Source organism: Apiospora kogelbergensis, assembly GCF_038363985.1.
Source record: "Apiospora kogelbergensis strain CBS 113332 chromosome Unknown utg000007l_segment0_segment0, whole genome shotgun sequence".
Classification (NCBI taxonomy): Eukaryota; Fungi; Ascomycota; class Sordariomycetes; order Amphisphaeriales; family Apiosporaceae; genus Apiospora; species Apiospora kogelbergensis.
In genome coordinates, this window is record NW_027117424.1 from 1,346,971 (window position 1) to 1,368,083 (window position 21,113).

The 21,113-nt window shown below is 53.4% G+C and overlaps 5 protein-coding genes across 5 annotated transcripts; 4 read left to right on the forward strand and 1 right to left on the reverse strand.

Annotated features, from left to right (window-relative positions):
- Positions 1–3,618: 3,618 nt before the first annotated feature.
- On the forward strand, positions 3,619–6,070 carry PG998_010786 (uncharacterized protein; the record flags this gene model as incomplete). Its single annotated transcript, XM_066877602.1, has 3 exons — positions 3,619–4,067; positions 4,133–5,115; positions 5,202–6,070. 3 exons carry the CDS (start codon positions 3,619–3,621, stop codon positions 6,068–6,070), a joined length of 2,301 nt encoding a protein of 766 aa, XP_066726656.1.
- A 28-nt stretch (positions 6,071–6,098) lies between these two features.
- On the forward strand, positions 6,099–6,599 carry PG998_010787 (uncharacterized protein; the record flags this gene model as incomplete). Its single annotated transcript, XM_066877603.1, has 1 exon — positions 6,099–6,599. One exon carries the CDS (start codon positions 6,099–6,101, stop codon positions 6,597–6,599), a length of 501 nt encoding a protein of 166 aa, XP_066726657.1.
- Positions 6,600–9,663: 3,064 nt separating this feature from the next.
- On the reverse strand, positions 9,664–11,160 carry PG998_010788 (uncharacterized protein; the record flags this gene model as incomplete). The annotated part of the gene is made up of 1 exon (XM_066877604.1): positions 9,664–11,160. One exon carries the CDS (start codon positions 11,158–11,160, stop codon positions 9,664–9,666), a length of 1,497 nt encoding a protein of 498 aa, XP_066726658.1.
- A 3,420-nt stretch (positions 11,161–14,580) lies between these two features.
- PG998_010789 (uncharacterized protein) lies at positions 14,581–15,356 on the forward strand (the record flags this gene model as incomplete). Its single annotated transcript, XM_066877605.1, has 2 exons — positions 14,581–15,131; positions 15,209–15,356. The coding sequence occupies 2 exons, from the start codon at positions 14,581–14,583 to the stop codon at positions 15,354–15,356; spliced, it is 699 nt and encodes a 232-aa protein (XP_066726659.1).
- Positions 15,357–18,111: 2,755 nt separating this feature from the next.
- Positions 18,112–20,353, forward strand: PG998_010790 (Annexin A7; the record flags this gene model as incomplete). Its single annotated transcript, XM_066877606.1, has 2 exons — positions 18,112–19,953; positions 20,030–20,353. The coding sequence occupies 2 exons, from the start codon at positions 18,112–18,114 to the stop codon at positions 20,351–20,353; spliced, it is 2,166 nt and encodes a 721-aa protein (XP_066726660.1).
- Between the last annotated feature and the right edge of the window lie 760 nt (positions 20,354–21,113).

A 21,113-nucleotide genomic window follows, 5' to 3' on the forward strand; every position in this document is an offset into this window, starting at 1 on the left:
TGAGTTATCAAGGGGCGACGAAACGAAATGAATGACTTGCATCAGAAAACCAAACGCGTTTGCAGCATGGTCGGCCAGACGATCGAACAGTGGTATTTGGGGTTTCAAGGAGTTCATGCATGTCACGGGAAGAGCCATGTTGCAGTACGAAAGAGATTGCAGATGGGATCCAATTGAAGGCCGATCCAGGTGCATTGGCAATTGGTGTTGTCTGCGTCGGTGTTCTTTTCCTTCGCGATGAATGTATTCTCCGAGTGGAACGCAGACGGCGCTTACTTGCCGAGGCAAGGGCGAAACCTCAGCTCAATGCCGATCGCAACAAACGAGGCGGGCTCATTTGAAAGGGCGGCTCTTGGCTTCAGAAGGCGAATTTCTACACGCATTTCTAATTCCGCTGGCTGCTGGCTGCTGCCTGGCTTCTGGAAATCTGGTTGCTCCACCGGCTAGAGGACGAAAATAAAAATGGCATGGCGATCAATGATCGACAAGATCAGAGAGATAACCGCGCCTTTGAGTTTGGAGTATATGAGTAACGAGTCAAGTTACCGCCTATCGTTATAATCACGTATAGTAGGTAGGCGGCAAATGCCATCATTCGGTGTAACGATTGAGATGGTTGAAGTTACGTAGGTAGGTATATGAAAAATATGCATGCCTATGTACTCGCTGGAAAACTGAAGCATCTCGGACCATCTTTCAGGAGTAGCCGTTGGATGGCTTGATGGATTCTTCCAACTAGCCTAGCAGCATAAAAAGCTTGTAGTTGTAAAGCTGAAAGCCGCCTGCCAGGGCACGAGGAAAGAAGCACTAGCATTCGGACAAAAGCTTCCGTTCATCACTTACAGCCGAGCCAGTTGCAGTTGAACTGACGTCAATTAACAACCGTTACCCCGTGGCCGTGCTGGTTCCTGGCGGCGGCGGTGGGTTAGGTGGATTTCTTCCAAAGGATAGAAGATATCGGAGCAAATTTCGCAATTTTGAGAGAAGAGAGTGTTAAGTGAGTGTCAAACACGGACCGTCCTTGCACAGATGCTAGAATGGCCTCGAACTCCGATGATGGCGCACAGTCTTCACACTGACCGGCCGCAATCCTCAATCCCCAATCCTGCGGCACATCTGCAATAGGATTCTGAGGGGGTAAGGCGGCGGTGATAAGCACAGCGAGTACGGAGGAGACTCGAATGTTCCCAGCCACCAAGAGGAGGGGAAGGCATGCAGTACATGCATGTGCCGCGCCGTGCCTCGAAGTTGCTCCGCGTCTATAACATGTACAACAACAGGTATACTTACATAGAAGTGCAAACTGCGAGCCCATCTAGACCGAATCCCCCGAACCGTCGAGATCAGTCCATGCGGAATTCAACATTGACCGAGAATGACGTCTACGATGGCCTCACGATGCTTCGCCCTAATGAATCGAGTCAGTTTTATCTAATTACGAGGTGGGCCACCCACTCTCCGCTGGTGCGGCATAGCAGCTTCGAACGACTCCAGTAAATGGTGTGTGAGTATGTACATGCCAACATCAAATCGACAAAGATGCGGTTACGATGCGATTACACGTAGTAGGTCTGGTGGATTGGGAGGCGGCTGGTGGTGCTATCCCGCGCGCGATTGATCTACTGCAGGCGATGCAACCTGCTACGATCCTTAACCTTGATTTCCGTAGTGCGGCTTGGCTAGTTCAGCCACCACTCTCACCTTCTTCTTGATGAAGTGCATCAGCTAGCACCTAGCCGACCTTGAAATATGCCGAGAGCTAATCAAGACGACTCCAAAAACTTGCGTCGCTTAATCTGGACTTGAAGTACCTCCCTACTCCTTGCTGGAGAATGTAAAGTTAGGAGGTATAAGTGCGGAGATGACGCCGTCGTAGTATGCAGCCCGGTTTCCGGAGAGATGCTGTGATGGGTTTAGCTTGCGTGCAACAACGGAATTATAGGCACTATTAAGCCCATTGTCGGTCATTGGTGTACGTGCCTACACAGGTAGTCGGTCAGTCCTCGGATTGCCAGGCGCTTGCCACTATTCTGATGTTCATTGCGCGACTCAATGACGATGAGGCATGACGGCGATTAAGTTTAGGAAACGCATCCTGAGGACGTGGCTGTCGGGGTAGGGGGAAGAAAAGAAGAAAAGAAAGGCACTGACGGAGTGACCGCTAATCTGTATGTAGTCGCAGCTGTATCTGTCAACCAAGGAATGCCCGGCCGGAGCATGTCCACTCTTTGGACGAGGGAACACTCTGAGGTCTGAAACAATCCTCACGTCAAATGTATAAGCCACCAGAATGCACTTCTGCTTGATTTGCTCCCCTTAACGCGGACTAATCAAGACTAACTTATGCACTGGCGGGCTGGAAGGATTCCCGCCATTGTTAGCTAACGACAGGATATAGCGCTATATCGTGAGCCGGATATTGCGTTCGAGGCTAAGCGACTGACAAGATCCAGAACTGGGCGAGGTCTGGTTCAATGGGAGGAGCAGAAGCGCATGTGCATCTGCTGTGTGTGTGTTGTCAAACTGTCGCTGTCACCTCAAAAGCAGGCTTTCTGGGTCGGCGAGGCGTTCCATCCTCTCATGCGCGGGAACAGCAAGACGGGCGATCCAATCCGATACCCCTGTTTATCACCGACCAGGGCCCCCCCGGTGTCAGACGTTCCCCACACCCAAGGCGGTCTCCTCTTGGTCTCCTCCCAAGCAAACCCGTCGTCGTGCAATCCTCCAGCGCTCTCGTTGGTCTGTCTGAGGCCTGCCTAGGTCAGGACCCAGGTCTGAGGTCTGGAGCTCTCTCGCGCGTTGCAGGGGGAGGGACATTTGAGCCATACGGGAGATCAGACAACCTCCCAGGGCAAAAGTAGGTTAAGAAAACATTACGGCGGCTGTCCGGCAACAAACCCCCCTCTTTCCAAGGTGAGCGACGCCGCATGCTGGGCTTCTTGGTCCATGTAGCATCCGACTCTTGTCCTAATCTCTACGATTCTTCGATCTCGATTCAACATCCGCATTCTTGACTCTCGTCCTGATCCGAACTGTGGTGCTGTAGCAGTGATTTAATCGATTCAGGTTTCCAACTCCAAGCTGCTCAAACCAACTCTCTTCCCACCGCAACTTCCTTGCCTGGTCTTCCTGGTTCTGACACTTGCACTTGCACTTGCACTTGCCTAGCCCACTTGAATATATCTGTTTTGTTTCGGCTACCCTTCTAGACTTTTTCGCTTTTGTTGTTTTTTTCCCTCTTCTCTCTCTTCTAACCTACATCGTAGACGCCACTGTCTCGATCTAATATGCTCTACACCAGTCAACAATAAAACCAAGCAGGCCTGCTCTGTGTTTGTAACTCACCTTGTCCTATACTTGGCTCTCTCCTCACCTTCTCCTACGTTGTGACCTAATTGATAGGTGGCATTCCGACCTTGGCGCCAGCGAACCACGACATTATCTTGACTCGAAGTCCTGGGTGTAATCATTGGTTCTGATTGCTGCTGTTTGGGTTGCGCGGCATGGATTGGAAGAAATAGGCTACTTGTCGAACCTCGGAGGATTTTGTGGCATGGGCGCCTTGCTATCGTGCAACATTAACGAAGACCGCCCTTTTTCCAGTCCTCCGATACAAGAATGGGAAATGTCCCCTCTAGCGAGTCCCCAGAGAGGGGCCGGATGGCTCCTCACAAGCTGTCCAAGCCAAGAACGACAAACGTAACGACAGCTGGACTGTCCAGCACAAGTCGGCCGGCAGACTTTTCCAAACGGCGTTCACTATCATACAGAACCCGGTCCCTCCCTCATGGCGCTTCTTCCTCCCCGTCCCCGGTGCCACCTGTCCCCGACATAGGAGACTTCGACCAAGTGGGAGCCTTGGACAGGCCAGAGGGCGCTTCGCGAACTCGGTCTGTCAAGAGCCTCTTTCGGTCTCGGTCTTCACAAGGCGCCACGAAGAGACCCGGGAGAACAAATAGTATAGGTCCTATGATGCCCACGCCGTCTCCTGTGCCGAGCACACGGCCAACCAGGGCGAATTCTATGGTCGTGACGAACGGCAGTGAACATTACGCCCAAACTGCAGGGTGAGTTCTGGACAAGCAGAGGTCGTTTCACTCTCTATTCTTCTGCTGATCGTCCTATCCTACAGGTGGCCAACTGCCCGCTCTAGCGTCTCGTTCAACTACGATCCTACCTCTTACGAAGCAAAACGTCTTTCGTACTTGGTGGAACAGCCTAATTACAATGAAGACCGGTCCATGATGTCGGATAACCAGACAACAGGAAGCCGACGGGGTTCGCATTCGGAAGCCAATCCAGCTTACCCATCGGATGTTTCTATACCGCGGGCCAGCTCCGATATTTCCATGTACACACCGATGAGGCGACGCTCGCTTCTCACGCCTGGTCTCGCCACTCGCAGTTCACCAATACCCCCGGTCCCGAATAAAAACCGTGCTAGGTATAGCATGCCGCCTACGCCGTCACCTCGCGATTCTTCCGACGGTCTCGAGATAGGCATGCTCGCGTTGCGCCCCTCCACTGCCACTCAGCCAGCGTCAATCCCGCGAGCAGCGACACCAAGCGACGAAGAATACGCCCAAACCGGGGCCTTCAAGCTAGGTACTCTCCGTATCACCAACGGCGGTCCCGTGGCCAGCCCGACGTCACAAGTAGAGGCCGATTTCCCAATATCTTCAGGGACACAACAATCCCAAGGCTACTTCCAATCGCTTCATATCCCCAAATCAAGGACAGAACTGTCCAGGCTTGAAGAGGGCTTCGTTACTACACATCTGACTCCCGGATTTCTCCCGCAGATCTCTGTGAGCCCAATGCGACTGGATGAGATGAAGATGGATATCGAAGAATTGCAAACCACCAGCAAGACTACAGCGATGGAGGACGACCTGTTCGAGGTGGAACAATCCGAGGAAGTCCAAGTTGAGGTTCTCGACGTGCGAGTTGACCCCAGCGCAAAGTCTCTGCAACGACCCAAACTGGCAGCTGAGAAAAGACACTCTAAGGAGATTGGTCGATCCGACAGTGGTATTGTCGCCAGCCCGACCTCGGATTACTCGCAACAGTCTTTGTCAAAAGCGGACTCTGGCTATAGCTCCAACGTCTCCTTGCGTTCGTTTTCGAAGGCAGGAGCTGCGCAAAAGAAAGAACTCTCTACTAAATTTACGCTCGACACCCCACCGGATACGCCTAACAAGGAGAGCGCTATTCTGCAAATACCCATTTCAGCAAGTCCGGATTTGACCGATTCGTCTGCCTCGAGAGGGAGCACCCTCCCCCTGTCCCGGAGAAGGATGTTCCGATCAAGAGCATTGAAAAGGATCAATCCAAAGAAACCCATGGCCGTCATCACGTCTGGTCTCTGGGTCGTACAGCCTTCACGAAAAGAGTGAAGAACCTGGCACCACCTGCGATCAACCCTCAAAGCCAGCCCAGCCCTCCTCGTCCAGCTGAGTCTTCGCCGCTAAGCCCAACAGGCTCGACAATGAGTATCAGCAGCCTCAGTAGCATCACACGCAGAAACGGAAAGCTCCATCGTTTCCTCAGTAGCGGTGGTCGCAAAGCTCAAGAGGCACAAGAACAGGGTCTCTCACAGTCAGAAAAGACTGAAGTCTCGCCCGTACCGCAACTTTTAGAAGCCAGCTTCGCAGATCATGTTGGCCCGCTGCCTCTTCCGGTGAAGAGATGGCAAATCAGGCCCGAGCCTAGTAAAGAAACTCTTGGTACAATCATGAGTGTCGGGAGTGCCGAATATGATCAATCGCCCAAATCACCTCGAGAATCTATTGCGCCTAAACTTAGGAATGATGGCCACTGTATTGCTACAAGCGCTGCCTTGCAATCTGCCATTCCTGCCGTTTCTGCCATGGAGCCCGTTGTTCGCAAACCTGTCCCTACCTGGAAACCGATGGCAGCTTCTCGGCAACCCTCATCCGCGAGCCCGTTGGCGACGACTATGTCGTCCGAGCCAGAAGTTATCCCTTCGCCTCCCACTCAACCTTCCATCGCAGGAGGTAGAGCTAGGAACTTTAGCACGTCTTCTTCGGCTCGAAACGGCCCCCCGTAAGTTGCACGTCCGCCAGAGGTCCAACACAATGAATGCACAGATTGAGAAGGACATGACAATGCGATACTCGGTTGCTGCCAATATTCCTCCGACTTTCGCTTCTAATGAAGTGCCGCCAGCAAGCCAAGCAGATATTCTTAATAAGCGAGTAAGATCGCCTCCGCCTGTAAGCATGCGGACCCGGAATAACGGAGACTACATTCATCCTCCTACCAGAACGCAATCCACGCCACCGGCAGCATTGAGACAGCCCCTTTCTAGGAGGCCTAGCCGAGAGGCAATCCAGAGTTACCCTTCGATTGTCAAGCAGGGCTCGCTTTCCAGGCAGCCTAGTGGCGAAGCCATCCAGGGTTATCCTCCGGTAGCTGAAGATTACCGTGGATGCGCTCCCGTCTCCCCCGACAATGCCCCATCTGAGTCACAGGCTGTCTGTGGCCTTTTCCACCGAATCGGGATCATTTCGAAGGCCCAACTGGGATGTGCAGCCAGATCACCACAGTGGAACATGCTCGGGGAGTTCATCGCTTAACCCGAGCCGACAGAACTCTTTCACCAGTCAAACAAGTCAGCAAATGCATGCCATTGCACGGCCTAGACTAGCGCCACTACACAAAAGGTATAGCTATGACGGCTATAGCCTCCAGCATTTCCAGGCGGATGAGGATATTGTTCTTGCCGAAACGGAGCAAGTCTTGGTTCGAGACAACGGGCCTTACCCATCTATGCCTCACAAGAATGGCCATGAATATGTCACCGACCCTTGGAGCGGCCGTCCGATGCCCCAAGTGATCGGTGATCAGGGTCGCTACCCGCCTTACGTACCCCGAGCGCATTGCCGGAATCGGAGCCTGGGTACCGATCAAGGTCAAGCACCATATCGCGTGCTTCATAGCTACAACTCCCCAGCATATAAAAATGCCCCCATTTGGGGTTGAAACATTTCTACACGCCCGAAGAACTGTTCTCGGGCATCCCTTGAATCCAGCTATCTAACATAACATCTGATGTTGTTACAGCATTGAATCTTCGTCTTGCATCTACGGCGTTCACACTTTTCGGTTCTTTGCCTTTTTGGGGGTTGCGAAACGCGCCACACCCAAACATTCTGTTCTTCAAGAACACGAGTCCTCATTCGAATATTTCTTTTTTATTTAACACCGGTCAGGTTCATGACGCTAAATGGATCTCGGGGGAGTTTGGCAGGCTTGCCATTGCTTTTTGTTCAACCGGTCTGGCTGCGGTGACAGCACGTTTGGTGATACCAGGATATACCGTTATGATGAAGGGTTTTTGTTTGTCAACTTTTTTTTTTGTTTACTGAATATGGATTACGAGAACCCGGAGTATATGCACACGGACATTCCGTCGGGTCTCTTGGAAGAGACATTGCCTTATCTAGCTACGTTCAGCTAAAGAACGTTGGGTACAAACGCCATACCTTACATTTTCAAACAGAAGCAGTACTCGTAGGAGTTGAGCCTGGATCATGGTCGCTACTACTGGGAAAGGGGATTCAGGAGAAGATTATCCCCAATATCGAGACAAGTCGATGTCTTGTCAGTGTCTTATGTGTACCACTACTATATCGCCGAAGCGAGCTTGGTTACTTGAGCCCACTATCATTGCGATATACGACGCATCTTGATATTGAAATGAAAAAAAATCTCAATATGCTTGCTTACTTCTGCGTGACTCTTGGTTTGTGACTTGGTGAAACTTGTTTCCGGACGTAAACAGATGAAACATATTGAAGCTGCTGAAAAGGGGCTGTGGAGAGTGTCTGAGACCTGGCCTTCGTTTTAGCTGACTGAAGTCGATCGATACTCAAGTTGTCTAGCCGTTAGATGGATGAAACAAAGGTGGCCCTCTGCCTATATCCGTCACAAGCATTCCTTGATCCTTCGTGTGAGGTGGGTTCATCTGTTGGGCCCTTTCTGTATACACACACGTACGTTATCAGCAAGCCCTAGTCGTTGGCGACCATGGGCTGGTCTTTCGTGTTTATTTGTGGATATACTTACAGACCGCTGGCGGGCATGCGATGTTAGTATACATGGTTTGAGCCTATCTTGCCTATGTATGTAGAAACATACGACGGATCCCTTCCCATGGCAGGGCGAGCTCATCAAATGCAACCAGGTTCACTTGGTGGCGGGCATACGTAGCACATTGCATTCTAATTAGCTTGTTGTACATACACACACACACACTTTGCGTGGTTCAAACCAAATAGATCAGACCGCGGTCTCCAGATTTCTCCCCATTCTGCCGATGTTGGTGATTTCGATGACAATGACCATTGCGCGTACAAAAGCCGTTATACCTCTTGCATTTCAAAAAGTTACATATTTCTGCTAGAAAACGACATATGGTTGACGCCAGAGTTCCGCAAAGGCGACGTACGTAGAAGCCCGGCTTCGATTTCTTGGTGATGGTGGCAGCAGCAAGGGACAGGCCATTGTTAGTCATTCCTGTAGGTCTTGTAGCGGTCGTGGTGGTCCTGCTGACCACGGAGATTGAGGGGTGCACATCATGCTGTGGTTTACCGTAGGGATCCTTACAATTATTCGCTGCGTGGATGTAGGACAATTGCTGCGGAGAAAACACCATGCCGTCGAACTGACTGCCTATGCCGAAAAGGAGGTCCTCGAGCTGGATCGTGGACTTGGGTGACTCCCAGCGTAGTTCGACGGGGCAATATCCTGGGGGCCTCAATGCATATGCATTGTTTGAAGAGTCTTGGACTATAATTTTGTCGTCCAGGTCGCTCACTTGTTCTCCCCTTCTTCTTCTTCTACCTCAGGAATCACGACCAGGCTTTCCCGTCGACGACATTCAACGTTGCCATGGAGTTTGTCTCTAGGCACTTTCCTTCTGGGCGGCATTTCCTGTTTCCGTCTACGTCTCGGACATGGCAATCTGAGTCGGTTGCTATTGCCACCAGTTTGTGTGGCGAAAATGGGCGGTTTCGCTGAAAGACCAGCACACGTATCTTTTTGCAATGTCATTATATAGAAAAAAGAATAAACCAAGAGACCAAAGGTAGTGATGAAATATGGGATTTAGGGACGAGTCCAGGTCGATGAGTCTCTGTCGATGTTGTATACACACAGCATTTATACCACTTGTAAGGGGTTTCTTTGCTGCAGTGATATCACCAAGCATCTCTTTGAGGATCCTCTTGCCTGAGTGCGTTTGTCCGTTGGGAGGAGCCCCATACGGGATTAGCAAAGAAAGTAAGTATCGTCAGCAAGTAGACCCTTGCTGGGTCGCAAATCTCTGCAGTCTAAGAGATGCACCACTGCAGAGTATTTGTTGCGTGCAGAAACACGAGAACAAAAAGCTCTCGCTACGCCTTCCCAGTCACCATGCGGCAGCATATGACCCGGTCCGCTTTTGGGTGCATGCCCAGACAAAGGGGGCTTGAGTCGGTTGGTGTTCCGTCCAATGCTGCTAAGTCTTTGTCCCGTCGAGAGCAGAGGATTTGGAGATCAATCAGAACCTTGCATGGCGGGAAATGAAGAAGCGGACTGCTGATGCAGCAAATTTTGAAGAATAAAAGCAATTATTTGATTTACGTCTAGACTATACTGTTAGTCGTACTCCCATTGCCGACGGCTGATGATGATAGGCCGCGCCTGATCCCACGGCCCGTTCATGGCGTTCTTGTACTTCTGCAGTCCTATCAGCCACCAACTCGATGCGCCCATGGCAACGATGACAATGAAGGCCCCGACCGACACGCCCAGGAGGCCGCTCTTCCAAGGCCACACTCCGTCTTTGCCTTCACCCAGAATCAAGCCCATACCTCCGCCTGCCCCGACCGTAAGCAGCACCGTAAGCGCAACGTGATAACGCCAGCTACGATGCCGCGCGTACCGCCGGAAGACGGGGAACAAGCCAAACACCTCTATACTGAACAGTGTCAAGCTGAACACCTGCCCGGTTGATGGGAGCCGGGAGGCCAGCACGGTGGATGCCATCAATGCGGCATTAGTAGACAGCGAGGCCGGGAATTTGACGCCCACGCCGCCCGAGTAATCAAAGAAGAAAATGTTGATGGCAAGTAACAAAAACGACATAGCCCAGATACTGTCGGGCGACGTTGAGCGGGTGAGCGATTTAAGGATGGGCGACAGGCCCAGAATGGTAAAGTAGATCAACGACGCCGACTTGATGGTGCTGAGCCGGAGGGTCGCTCGTCCGCTCCGAAGGGGCGAAGATGGGCGATGTCTCAGGCCGTCCAGAGGATCGAGGAGACGACTACTATGCGACACGTTGGAATGCAAAGACGTGACAGATCCACCGTGCTGGCTGCGCATGGCGGCGAGGTTGCCCTGCGATGTCGTGCGTTCCGTGGCCCCCAGATTCGTGACGGAGCTCGCGGCCGACGGCGTCGTGGGCGCCGTCGTCGAGTGGGCGCTGCCGCTGCCGCCGTCCTGGCGGGGCTGCCAGGCGCCGCGGCTGCGGTGGCTGTTCTGCCGCTGCAGGACCTCGTCCTCGCCCTCCTGGCCGACCCACCAGTCCCAGACGGCCCAGCCGAGAAAGGTGGCAAAGCTGCCCCAACCCACGACGGCGACGGGCGACACGCGCTCGGTGAAGATGCCGACGAAGCAGACGACGAAGATGGTGACGGAGCACACCTGCTGGACGATGACGGTGGTGTCGGCCACGAGCGGCCAGAACTCGTAGGGCTGCAGGCGCGGGTTGCGCTGCAGGCTGTCGAGGAAAGTGGTCTGGTCCGTGTAGTTGTCCGGGTACGACTGCTTCACCCACAGGATCTTCTTCCAGTTGCGCTTCCGGCGGCGGCTCCGGCTCCGGCTGCCAAATTTGGACTCTCGGCGCCGAGACGACGCCCGCACATCGCCGGCGGCCCCGGCGGCGGCGACGGTGTCGCGCAGAAGGCTCATGTTATTGTTGTGGCTGGTAGCGTGGTGGTCGAAGCCGCCCGAGCGTTGCGGGGGCGAGGCTGCTGCATTGATGAACGCGTCCTCGGGCGCCAGGTGCGAGCGCGACGAGCGAGGTGACGTGGTGAGTGCATCCAAGGACAAGACAGTAGTGGTGCCAGGGCCGGCTGTGCCCGAGGCCATTACGTGTTTGATGGCCAAGACGGACAGACAGATCAGGAAAAGAGCGACTGGTGCTGGCCCCCGAAAACCCCGAGGCCGGACCCAAGGCTGGCACGGCGACAGAGTTCAGGCGGCGTCCACGTGGTGGAGCTCAGGGTTTGGGAGTTGTGTGTCAGCCTTGTCGCTGATCTTCTGGAATGGCATGAGAATTGAATGGCGCGTGGAGGTGAGAAAGCCAGAAGAACTTAGGATTCGGTTTGTTTTTTCGTCAAGTCACTAAAGTGTCATTTTCGCGGCTTATCGGGGCCCTAGAGGCCCTTCCCGATCATACTAACGTATGCGGCCCGCTCGCTAAACGATTAACGTAGCGTAGCGTAGCGCATGTACTGGTAGCGCTGCAAGTGCCATCCCCCATCTGCCATCCCCCTCCCCCGTCCCCCTCACTATGTACCCCCCTAACCTACGGTGCTTCCGGGGCCTGGGTACCGTCACCACGGAATCATGCCTCAACTTGCAACTTGGGTACGCAATAGACAGAACCCGGAAGCCCGACAGTCGAGACGATCAGGTCACTCCTTGGCCGGCAGAGGCGTTGCTGCCATACCCTTGCGTGTCGAAACGAGGCCGCAATATGGACTCCCAAGATGCAGTGATTGCCCAGGCGAAGGGTGCCAAGCTGTTCGTCCCTTCTGCCACCTCTCAGCAATCTCTCAGTATCTCGGCATCTCAGTATCTCTCAGGCATGGAGCCTCGAACCAACACAAACATGCAAGCATAAAGCTTGAGCGACCAAGCCCCGCAGCCCGTTATGCTTACATGCTGCGGCAAGTGGTCCCAGCATGATGGAATGGACAGAAGTCACAGTCGCTATCCTCCGAGACACGCATCGAACAACGCACAGACAACGCTCGTTTTCGACTTATTCTTCTTCTTCTTCTGCGCGAACAATGATTGACGCATGAAAAATGAAAAAGATGCGAGACTGACACCGTAAATCTCGAAACAGAGCAACTGCTAACGGCTTGGCAACCGTCCCAACTAGATTACGTTTCGAGTCCCAAGGTGAGGGTGGATGAGATCGGCAGCTGGTGGGTTGACTGTTGTGGTGGCGTGGTTTGAGACCTGTAACTGTAACGCCCGCGCTTACTGCTTACTGCTTCCATAGCGATGGCATCGCGGGAATAGTCTGGCTTTACCAAGTCAGACTGCATAACAGCAGGATGCGAGTCAAATGCATCCGTTTCAAACAATACGTAGGTGCGATTGCTGCCAGGTTGAAACGGGAGGCCTGCTTCGGGCCAGCCAGCCTACGGATGGCCTGCCCTCTGCCTGCGGACAACCTTATTTTGTGCATGTAACACAACCTCCAACCAACATGGGCCACGGTCCTAGCATCGTATGTATGTAAGTAGCATTACCTCCGGTGACTATTGCGGCATAATAGCGGTCCATGTGCAGATCTATGACCAATCTCATCTGCTCATGCCATCTTCCAAGTCAGGCTTTTCCTAGCGTTGTGCTTTTGGCAGCTGAAGAATGCCCTCCGGAGAGAAGATTAATCATTCTACTAAAAGCCACATGGACGTTAGCCAACGCCTTTTGAACTTTCGTTTTTTGACCTGTGAGTGCCGAGACCGGTCTAGCATTGCTGCTCAGCTCTGGGCGAACACGCCGGTTGGCAGAGAACCCCAATAGTCCTGGCTAGCAGCACAGCTGTCGGTCTGTTCAGCTTGCTCGAGCAAGTCTCCACGTGCGCCATCATGTGGTAGGGTAGGTGTTGGCGATGGATGGATACTAAGCAGAGGAAGCTTGGCGGTTCCTTTGAGCGACGGTTGTAAGACGAACTGACCTGGCGAGCTTATTAGCCAGGGCATGGCCAGGGCAGTGTCGCAATTCCAAGACTGGCCTGCAGCTGCATTGGCAATTGGTTCAATCACAGCCGGTCCAAGACGCGATATGATAACGTAAACACATAGGTAGCTAGGTAGTCAGAAGTCAGCTGCGGGCAAAGGGATGCAATTCACGGCGTATTGGGGTGCTCAAGCCCCCAAAAGCAATCTTTACAGTAGCAACCACCCGTGCCTCGAGACCCTCCACACTTCCCATGCATGCCGGTATATTAATTGAATCGTATTCTCCTTGACTTGCCGTACCTGCTTTCCGGAGGGGCATCGGTGAGGTATGTAGCATTTCACGGTAGGTTCAGGGATTCAAGCATCCAATGGAAGCCACATGGATCTGCTATGCAAGGGTTGTAAGGTTCCCCCAGCTGTTAGGACTGATTCCACCCTCGAAACAAGACGTCCCCGTCTGCGAGACCACCAGAGATCCTAAAACACACAGCGTTAATTCTTTCCACACTACGTACATATATCATCGCGAATGTGTTTACATATTGTCGGCTCATCTGCCGCTGCGTCGCATGGACTGAGGCATACTATTTCATTTCCTCCCCTCCCCTTCAGCTTCCCCCCAACACCGGCCAGCCAAGTGAACTTCATCTATCCGTCCCTGCGTGCATCTCATTTCGTCCATCCGACTGGCCCAGAGCCTGTCTGTGTCACCCAACGGCTTAGTAGTCCGCAGCCACCAACAACCCTGTCAGCCCTCCCCGAAGGATTCATCGTCGGCAGATCCCCTAGAGATCTTTACTACAAAGGCCAAGATTGCGCTCTGGATTGCGGATTCTCGGGACATCTTGGCACTCTCGAAATAGACTTTCGGGGAAACTGAACCTCTCTGGGACACCGTCAGCCGTCAATCACTTACTACATATCACCCTCACTGCCCCCTTCTCCGTCGTTCTCAGTCAAGGGCGCATTTGCATTACAAGAAACACCTGCCTTACCTACGTCAGCCACCCCCGGCAGAGAGAGAACGGTTGGAACCTTATATATGTCAGCCGCCGCAATTGATCCATCATCCCTCCTATAACGTCGACTCCGTTCAGCGAGTCATTGGAATACGCTTTGCTTATAGGCAGGTAATTACTCCCCTTTTCCTCCATGTTCTCTGGTCTTGTTTCTCCATGTTCCATGTCTTCCGTCTCCCCGTGTTCTCCCTGTATTCTCCCTGTGCCCTCCTTTTCTTCAGCTGTGCCACTCCTAACCACATTCCTTAGCGCCAGCCTCGATGCCAAGTCGCCCTTTCGGGACACTCCAGATTCCACCTCTGTAGACTTCTCGTGTCTAGACTCAGCTCGCAACCACGAACGACCCCGACCGGTCTAGACGGTCTGCCCAAAGTGCCAAGACAATAGACACGGTACCCTAGTTTGTCTTGCTGCCCGCTTCTTAAGGGTCCTCGAGGTTACTTATAATCCCACCTGTGGCACTTCATTCGCAATTCTGGAAAACCGCTGCCACCACTCTGTCTCACTGTCCATTCGAACAAAACTACAATTGTCGCTTGGCGCGCATTTCCAGCCTCCCGGCAAACAAGATGCAGATCTCTACTACTCTTCTCTCCCTTGGCCTCTATACCGTGGCTCTTGGCGCCCCAACACCAGTCGTCAACGACAAGGACTTGACAGTACCCACCACGTCGCTAAAAGATGTGCTGTCGAAGTTCTCCGTGGCGGAGCGATTGAGCATCAAGGATTTCCTCAAGCAGCATTTGGACAACCATCCCGTGGCTCCCTCGGTCGAGATCAGCCACTCAGAAGCCGATGCGATGCACCGGCCGCTGTCAATTTCACAAATAATGGCATCGCCATCCCGTTCAGACTCGCAGACTCCCATCCCCGAGATGGAGCAGTCCAGTACTGTACGTGCCGAGACAGGCTTTATCTCCAAGACCAACCCCACCACAGTCGAAGAGGAGGTCGCTGGGTCTAAGCGCTTCTACCGTTTCATGCCCTGCCACAAGGGCCATGGAGGTAAACAGACAGTGCACCTGGTGCGCCAGTATGCCGACATGGTGGTGGTTGGTGTCTTGGCCATCTTCTTGATGGCGGTTGCCGTTGTCGAACTATGGACTCCGGCCTCCGGAAGGTAATTTACTCGGCCCCTTATCCCGCAAGCGAATTGCAAATACCGTTGCTGGAACACATTATCTAACAATTGTACAGACTGCGACAATGGCGGAAGAACGAGGGGGCTATTCGCTTAGGAGATGAGGAAAAGACACCCATTGAGCCCATGTCATCGCCCGAGACCTTACGGTCCTCTGTATCACAATCATCTACGCCAGCTACCAACTCGATCTCGGCAAACTGACTGAAAGTCGTCAGTTGAGTGGGTTTGTTGGCTGTCTTACTATTTCCTAATTATTCTTGAGATACCATATGGGCAGGCGTTTAAGGAGGAGAGCTCTTGCATACAGATCATGCATGGAATGGCGTTTAGAGGATTAGTGCATGGCCGAACGATGCATGTGCATGAAATCGCAACAAAATGACGGTCCGATGCAGTTGGGGGGATATTTGGAGGACGTGCCAAGAGACACACTTTACCATCCGTCACCTCTACTACACTGCGCCTCCAGAGGGCATATTCCAAGTATGCAGACACAATACAGTAAAAAAGTTCAAGTACACTGATGCATGCACTGTTCGGGCGAACGTTACGAATAAGGCGCGCGCGCAGGTCTCAGAGTCAGATGACAGCTGTCAACCTGTCATAATGCATCCAGGCAGGTAGGCAAGCCGCTCCATTGCCAGCCTTCATTGTCGCGACGACTGACGACCAACGACCAACGACCAACAGGGACTTGGCTGTCTACCCAGGCAACGTCACCACCGACGTTCGATTGGTTGAATAACGTATTTCAAACGCGCAGAGCGTTTCGACAGTACATGAATGTTATATCCAATGACTAATCGAACGCACAAGTCTGGGTGACAGTGTTGTCTCTCCTGGCCCAGCGCTGTCCAAGGCGAGATGGTTAGGAATGAAGACGGATTTGTCAACACAACCATTATCGGGAAACGCGATACCATAAACCTGATATGGATGAATAGCGCATTTCGAGGATCTCCTGATCGTGGACTGGCTCCTGGTACGAGTAATGATTAACTGCCCTCGACACACGTGTAACCACGTATCAAATGGATTGGGTATACAACATAGGTGATGTCGCATATGGGCTTACACCTGCTGCCTGCTTTATTTTGCGACATCTTCATTCGGGGAAACATGACGTCTCGCTTGATTTTATACGAGCCGAAGACTCGACAGAATAAAATATGTCGTTGGCGGTCCGAAGGGAGAGGCCATCTGTGCAAGATCTACAAGGCGCCCATCTTCTCTGCATGTTTGGTGATACCATTCCCGTTGGCATCAGTCTCGGCGAATCATCGCTGGGTCGATATGTGATAAGATCAGATAATAGGGCATACACAATGACAGTAACATATACAGCAGTCACAGCAGTGACAGACAGAAGAGCACCTTACAGCAGGACGGCTCGCATAGCAAGTCGGTGTAAGATTGTAAGAACACAACTGATGAACTCCCCAGTACACGAGCTCATCTATGCTCACGACACCTGTGTAGTATGCGACAATAGAAAGAGGGTTTGTCATATTCTACGTAAGTAACTTATGAGCATAGTCATGACCAAACACCGAGGATGTGGCCCTAACCTCTGGCTGGTATTTCATGCCCGAGGGAAAGGAAGGATTCAAGGCTACTCATCTGTGATAGCTGGTTGTTTGATATAGCCCAAAAGCTCAATGCTCGTTCCGTGGACGTGGCTGTGTAGCGAGAGGGAATTTGGGCTATTGATGATATACGACAAGGCTGGCATGTCGCGTCGCCAAGCCCGATACAGACCCTCGGAAAGTGATTACTACGAGATCAGAAGCCCATCTCAACGTGACTCGGATAACGGCAACCAATGTCTTGATGCTCCTCTTGGCGCTTTTGAGCAGCCAAGCAGGTGAGTGTCTCGGCACCGGACCCTCGTGATCTGGTATCATTCACAAGTTGCTAGCCATGCAGCAAACAGGATTCGTTCGGTGGGGGCTTTGGCAACTGCTCGGGCAATTGCGTATAGCCTGCAGTCTATAGGGGGATGGACAATGGACTTGGACTCATCAGATATGACGGTATGATACATCGTTTCTAGTGCGTGTTGTCTTGCAGCGGGTCGGCATCGCTTGCAAGAGTGGGCCTCCCCGACCGCAAAGCCTCAATCGACTGCAAACACAGCCCGTCTGTTCTGTTCCTCGCGCTGTAGAAAACAAGATGCCGACCGGCTGCTCCATTCCCCTCACACTCGGCCTTCCCGTCGATATGCACTGCATCTTGCTTCTGGCGGAGGCGGCATGCGGCCGAGTCTCTGTGGCTCCTGCAGGTCCGCGGGCCAGGCTTTGACCTCAGGGCCAGGCTTTGACTCGGATTCCACTAACGCCTAGCACAGCGCCTTGTTCTTTTATAGCAGACGGGCCTTCCACTGCCGCAGCATTGATGCCCAAGCAGCATCATCAGTGTCGGGTCAGACGAGTGCGACCGGGAGCCTCACTCTCAGATGGTGCAACCTAGCTGGGCGCTGAAGTCGAGATGTTTGCGGAGCAAGAAGACTCCCGTGAGGCTCTACCGCCCAATCGTTGAGGTCAAGGGTCGAGGATGCAGGAGAGACTAAGCCGGACCACCACACGTCTTTCGGAGGATGGAGTCAAGAACTTCATACCAGATGCTATTGGCTATTCTCACAGCCCCCAAATTTGCTGGGTCAGCCCCTCATGCAGCTCGAGAGGACCTAGCCCGAAAACGCATCTGTGAGATTTTTGGTCTGACACCGCTATTAAAGAACGAGCCGTCCTCGACGTCGTGGCTTCATCGAGTTTCAGGAACTTTCATGCATTTCTCATTGCAATTGCACACCCAGAACCGATTTGACGACTATATCGTCGGATTTTCTTCGCCCCAACCAAAGGTCAGCCCTACCAATACAAGCGCCTTGGTTCCCGCACCGGCTGGTACCCCGCAATCTCAACTTACGGGACGACCTTGAGTCAGGGCAGCCACAATGTCACTACGAGTAGATGAGAGCGGCCGCAGAGGGCGCTCCCGCTCACCTGGCCACCGGGACGACGAGCGCGACCGTAGCCGTGGTCGTGCTCCAGCTCATGATCCCATCATAATGGATGCCGTTCGCATGCCGTCGCCGCCCGCTGGCTTCAGCTACAATGATGCCGAGTTCAGGTCCGCCGCTCCTCGGCGGTCGGACTATGACCTTGACGACCGTCACAACGCGTACCGTGTCACTTCTCCCACGGATGAGTCGTACTACCGCCGCAGCCGCGAGGCCGTCGGCGACAATGACGACTATGGTAAATACTCCAGACGTCTCGACGACAATTACAGCAGAAGGAGCCCTGACAAGGACCGGGACTCGGACAAGGAAAAGAGCCGGCTGAGTGGCGCGCTGGGTAATGCCGCCTCCTTCCTTCCTGCCAAATATTCCCAAAAGCTCGACAGTCTGGTGACACGCGAGTCGGATAGCGAAAAGGAGGCCAAGAAGAAGATCAAGAAGGAGAAGTTGGAAGAAGATTTGGCCTATGGTAACACTACTATGCCAGGTAATTTCCCCACTAATGACCCTCCATCCTCCAACTATTCCTATGCGAAGGCGCCGAAGTGGGAGTATGAGGTGACAGATACTAAGCCGTCGTATTCTTCAGCCCGCGACGCCCGGGACGCCCAGTACGATCCTGTCGCGCACAACCAGAAGATCCGAGGGAGATCGCCCAGCCCCAACCCAGAGTTCTTGTCAGGCTCGAGCAAGCACCGTTCTCGCAACTCTTGGGGCGGCGAGAGCTCCACTTACTCAGGTGCAAACGTCTTGACGGTCGAGCCAAGCCGTAGAGACCGTTCACATTCACGTACCCGTTCGCACTCGCCTGCGCCCCCAACAGCGCGCATGTCTTCGCTAAGCGTCAACACGGGGTTTGCCACGGCCTCGCACTTGTCCCTCTCCAACGCGCCTGGGTCGCCTCTCTTGGAGTCTTACCATGGCACATACCAGTCGATGTCTCCCATGCCCTCACCACTTCTCCTCGCCTCCCGAGGCCCCAGCGGCTCGCCCATCGAGCCCATGTCACCTGGGTTCTCGGATGACGAGCGCGGTGAGAAGAAGAAGCGACGAGCCCGCTTCAACGACCCCGTAGACGATGCTTCCCGCCTGGCGAAAGCTCTCAAGGGCGACAAGCGTCCGGACACAGAGCCTCTTATTGAGATTTTCCCAGCGATGACACACACTCAGGTCATGAATTTGCGCATAGAATACAAGCGACTGGTGAAGACCGGAAGTGAGCGCAAGGGCGTGAACATCGCGAAGCATGTTCGTGCCCGGCTCAAGGACGAAGACCCCCTGCTGATGAAGGCGTGCTACACCTGCGCCTTGGGCCAATGGGAAGGCGAGGCTTACTGGGCCAACTTTTGGTACCAGGGGGACAAGACGCGGCGCGAGCTCCTGATCGAGTCGATCATGGGCCGTACCAACGACGAGATCCGGCGGATCAAGGATGGCTTCAGCGACAAGAAGTACCGCGACAGCCTGACACAGTGCATGAAGACGGAGCTCAAGGAGGACAAGTTCAAGAAGGCCGTCCTGATGGTGCTGGAGGAGCGTCGCATGGACGAGTACGACGAGTACGGCCGTCCCTTGGCTGTCGACAAACACCTGGTCGAGGACGATGTCCATGACCTGCGCAGGGCCGTCAAGAGCGACAAGGGCGGCGAGACGGCCATGATCCAGATCGTCATCATGCGAAGCGACTCGCACCTGAGAGATGTCCTGAAGACGTACGAGCGGACATACAAGAGCAACTTTGCGCGAGATGCGCTCAAGAAGAGCGGTAACCTGGTGGTAAGTTCCCAAACAAGCAACGCCGCACAGAAGAAGAAAAGACAGCACAACTGACTCACATATTCCACTGCATTAGGGCGAGATGCTTGCACACATCCTGAACGGCGTCATCAACAAGCCGGTGCGCGACGCGCTGCTGCTGAACCACGCGCTCACAGCCTCGAAGAAGGACGGGCTGCGACGGGAGCTGCTCATCAGCCGCTTGGTGCGGTACCACTGGGACCGCCACCACATGGCGGCGGTCAAGCGGGCGTACCGGGAGCGCTACGGCCAGGACCTGTCGGAGGCGATCCGGGACGGGACTTCGGGCGAATGGGGGCTGTTCTGCAGGCAGTTGGCCGTGACGAGGATGCCCGATGACGTTCGGCAGTTCGAGAAGGTCGAGGTCATCCGGCGGTAACGAGATGCATAGAAGACTCACGACGAGTGACTCGGCCATTTTTTGTTCCTTCTCTCACACAAATACCCAGCAATGACGCTGAAGCGATAATGAAGTCCCACTACATACCTACATTCTGTGCAACCCCGTGCTCATAGCGAAACCCCCTACCTCAAATTCTATCTGCAGCTGGATGCTGGGCAGAAAGAGTGCTGCTGCTGCCAAGAACCTACAACCGAAAATCGAACGATGTTTGGCACTCGTTCGACTGCCTAAGAGGGTACAAGGAGCCCTTCAGCCTTTGATTCGCCACTTCTCCCTTTGCTGTTACTGACGCTGCCAAGCGGGAGCAAAAAGGGTGGGTGGGCTAAGGTGGTATTATCCACGCATGGTGTGCCAAGGCGAGCAGGAGTCTCGGATTTGTCTCCGACCGCATTTCTACGCGGTGGGGCTGGCGACTTGAGATTATTAGATTGCTACGAGCAGGACGGGACGAGCGATATGGGACTGGCAAGAGGCCAGAGGGGAGTCCTCCAGTCTGCATTACGCGACCAACAACGGAGACAACAACGAAGGCAACAGCGGAGGCAACTCGTTCTCGGTTTTTATTTTCTCGACATTTATCATAAGAATCTATTTTACAAGCACGGTTTGGGGAATCAAAAATTATTGTAAAGAAGGGATCACGTCATTAGTCTCTAGCTTCCGCCGCCCACCACCCAAGGCAAAGAAAGCTTCGAGGTGAATTCAGGCAGGCATCAAGCCTTTCTAAATACACTCT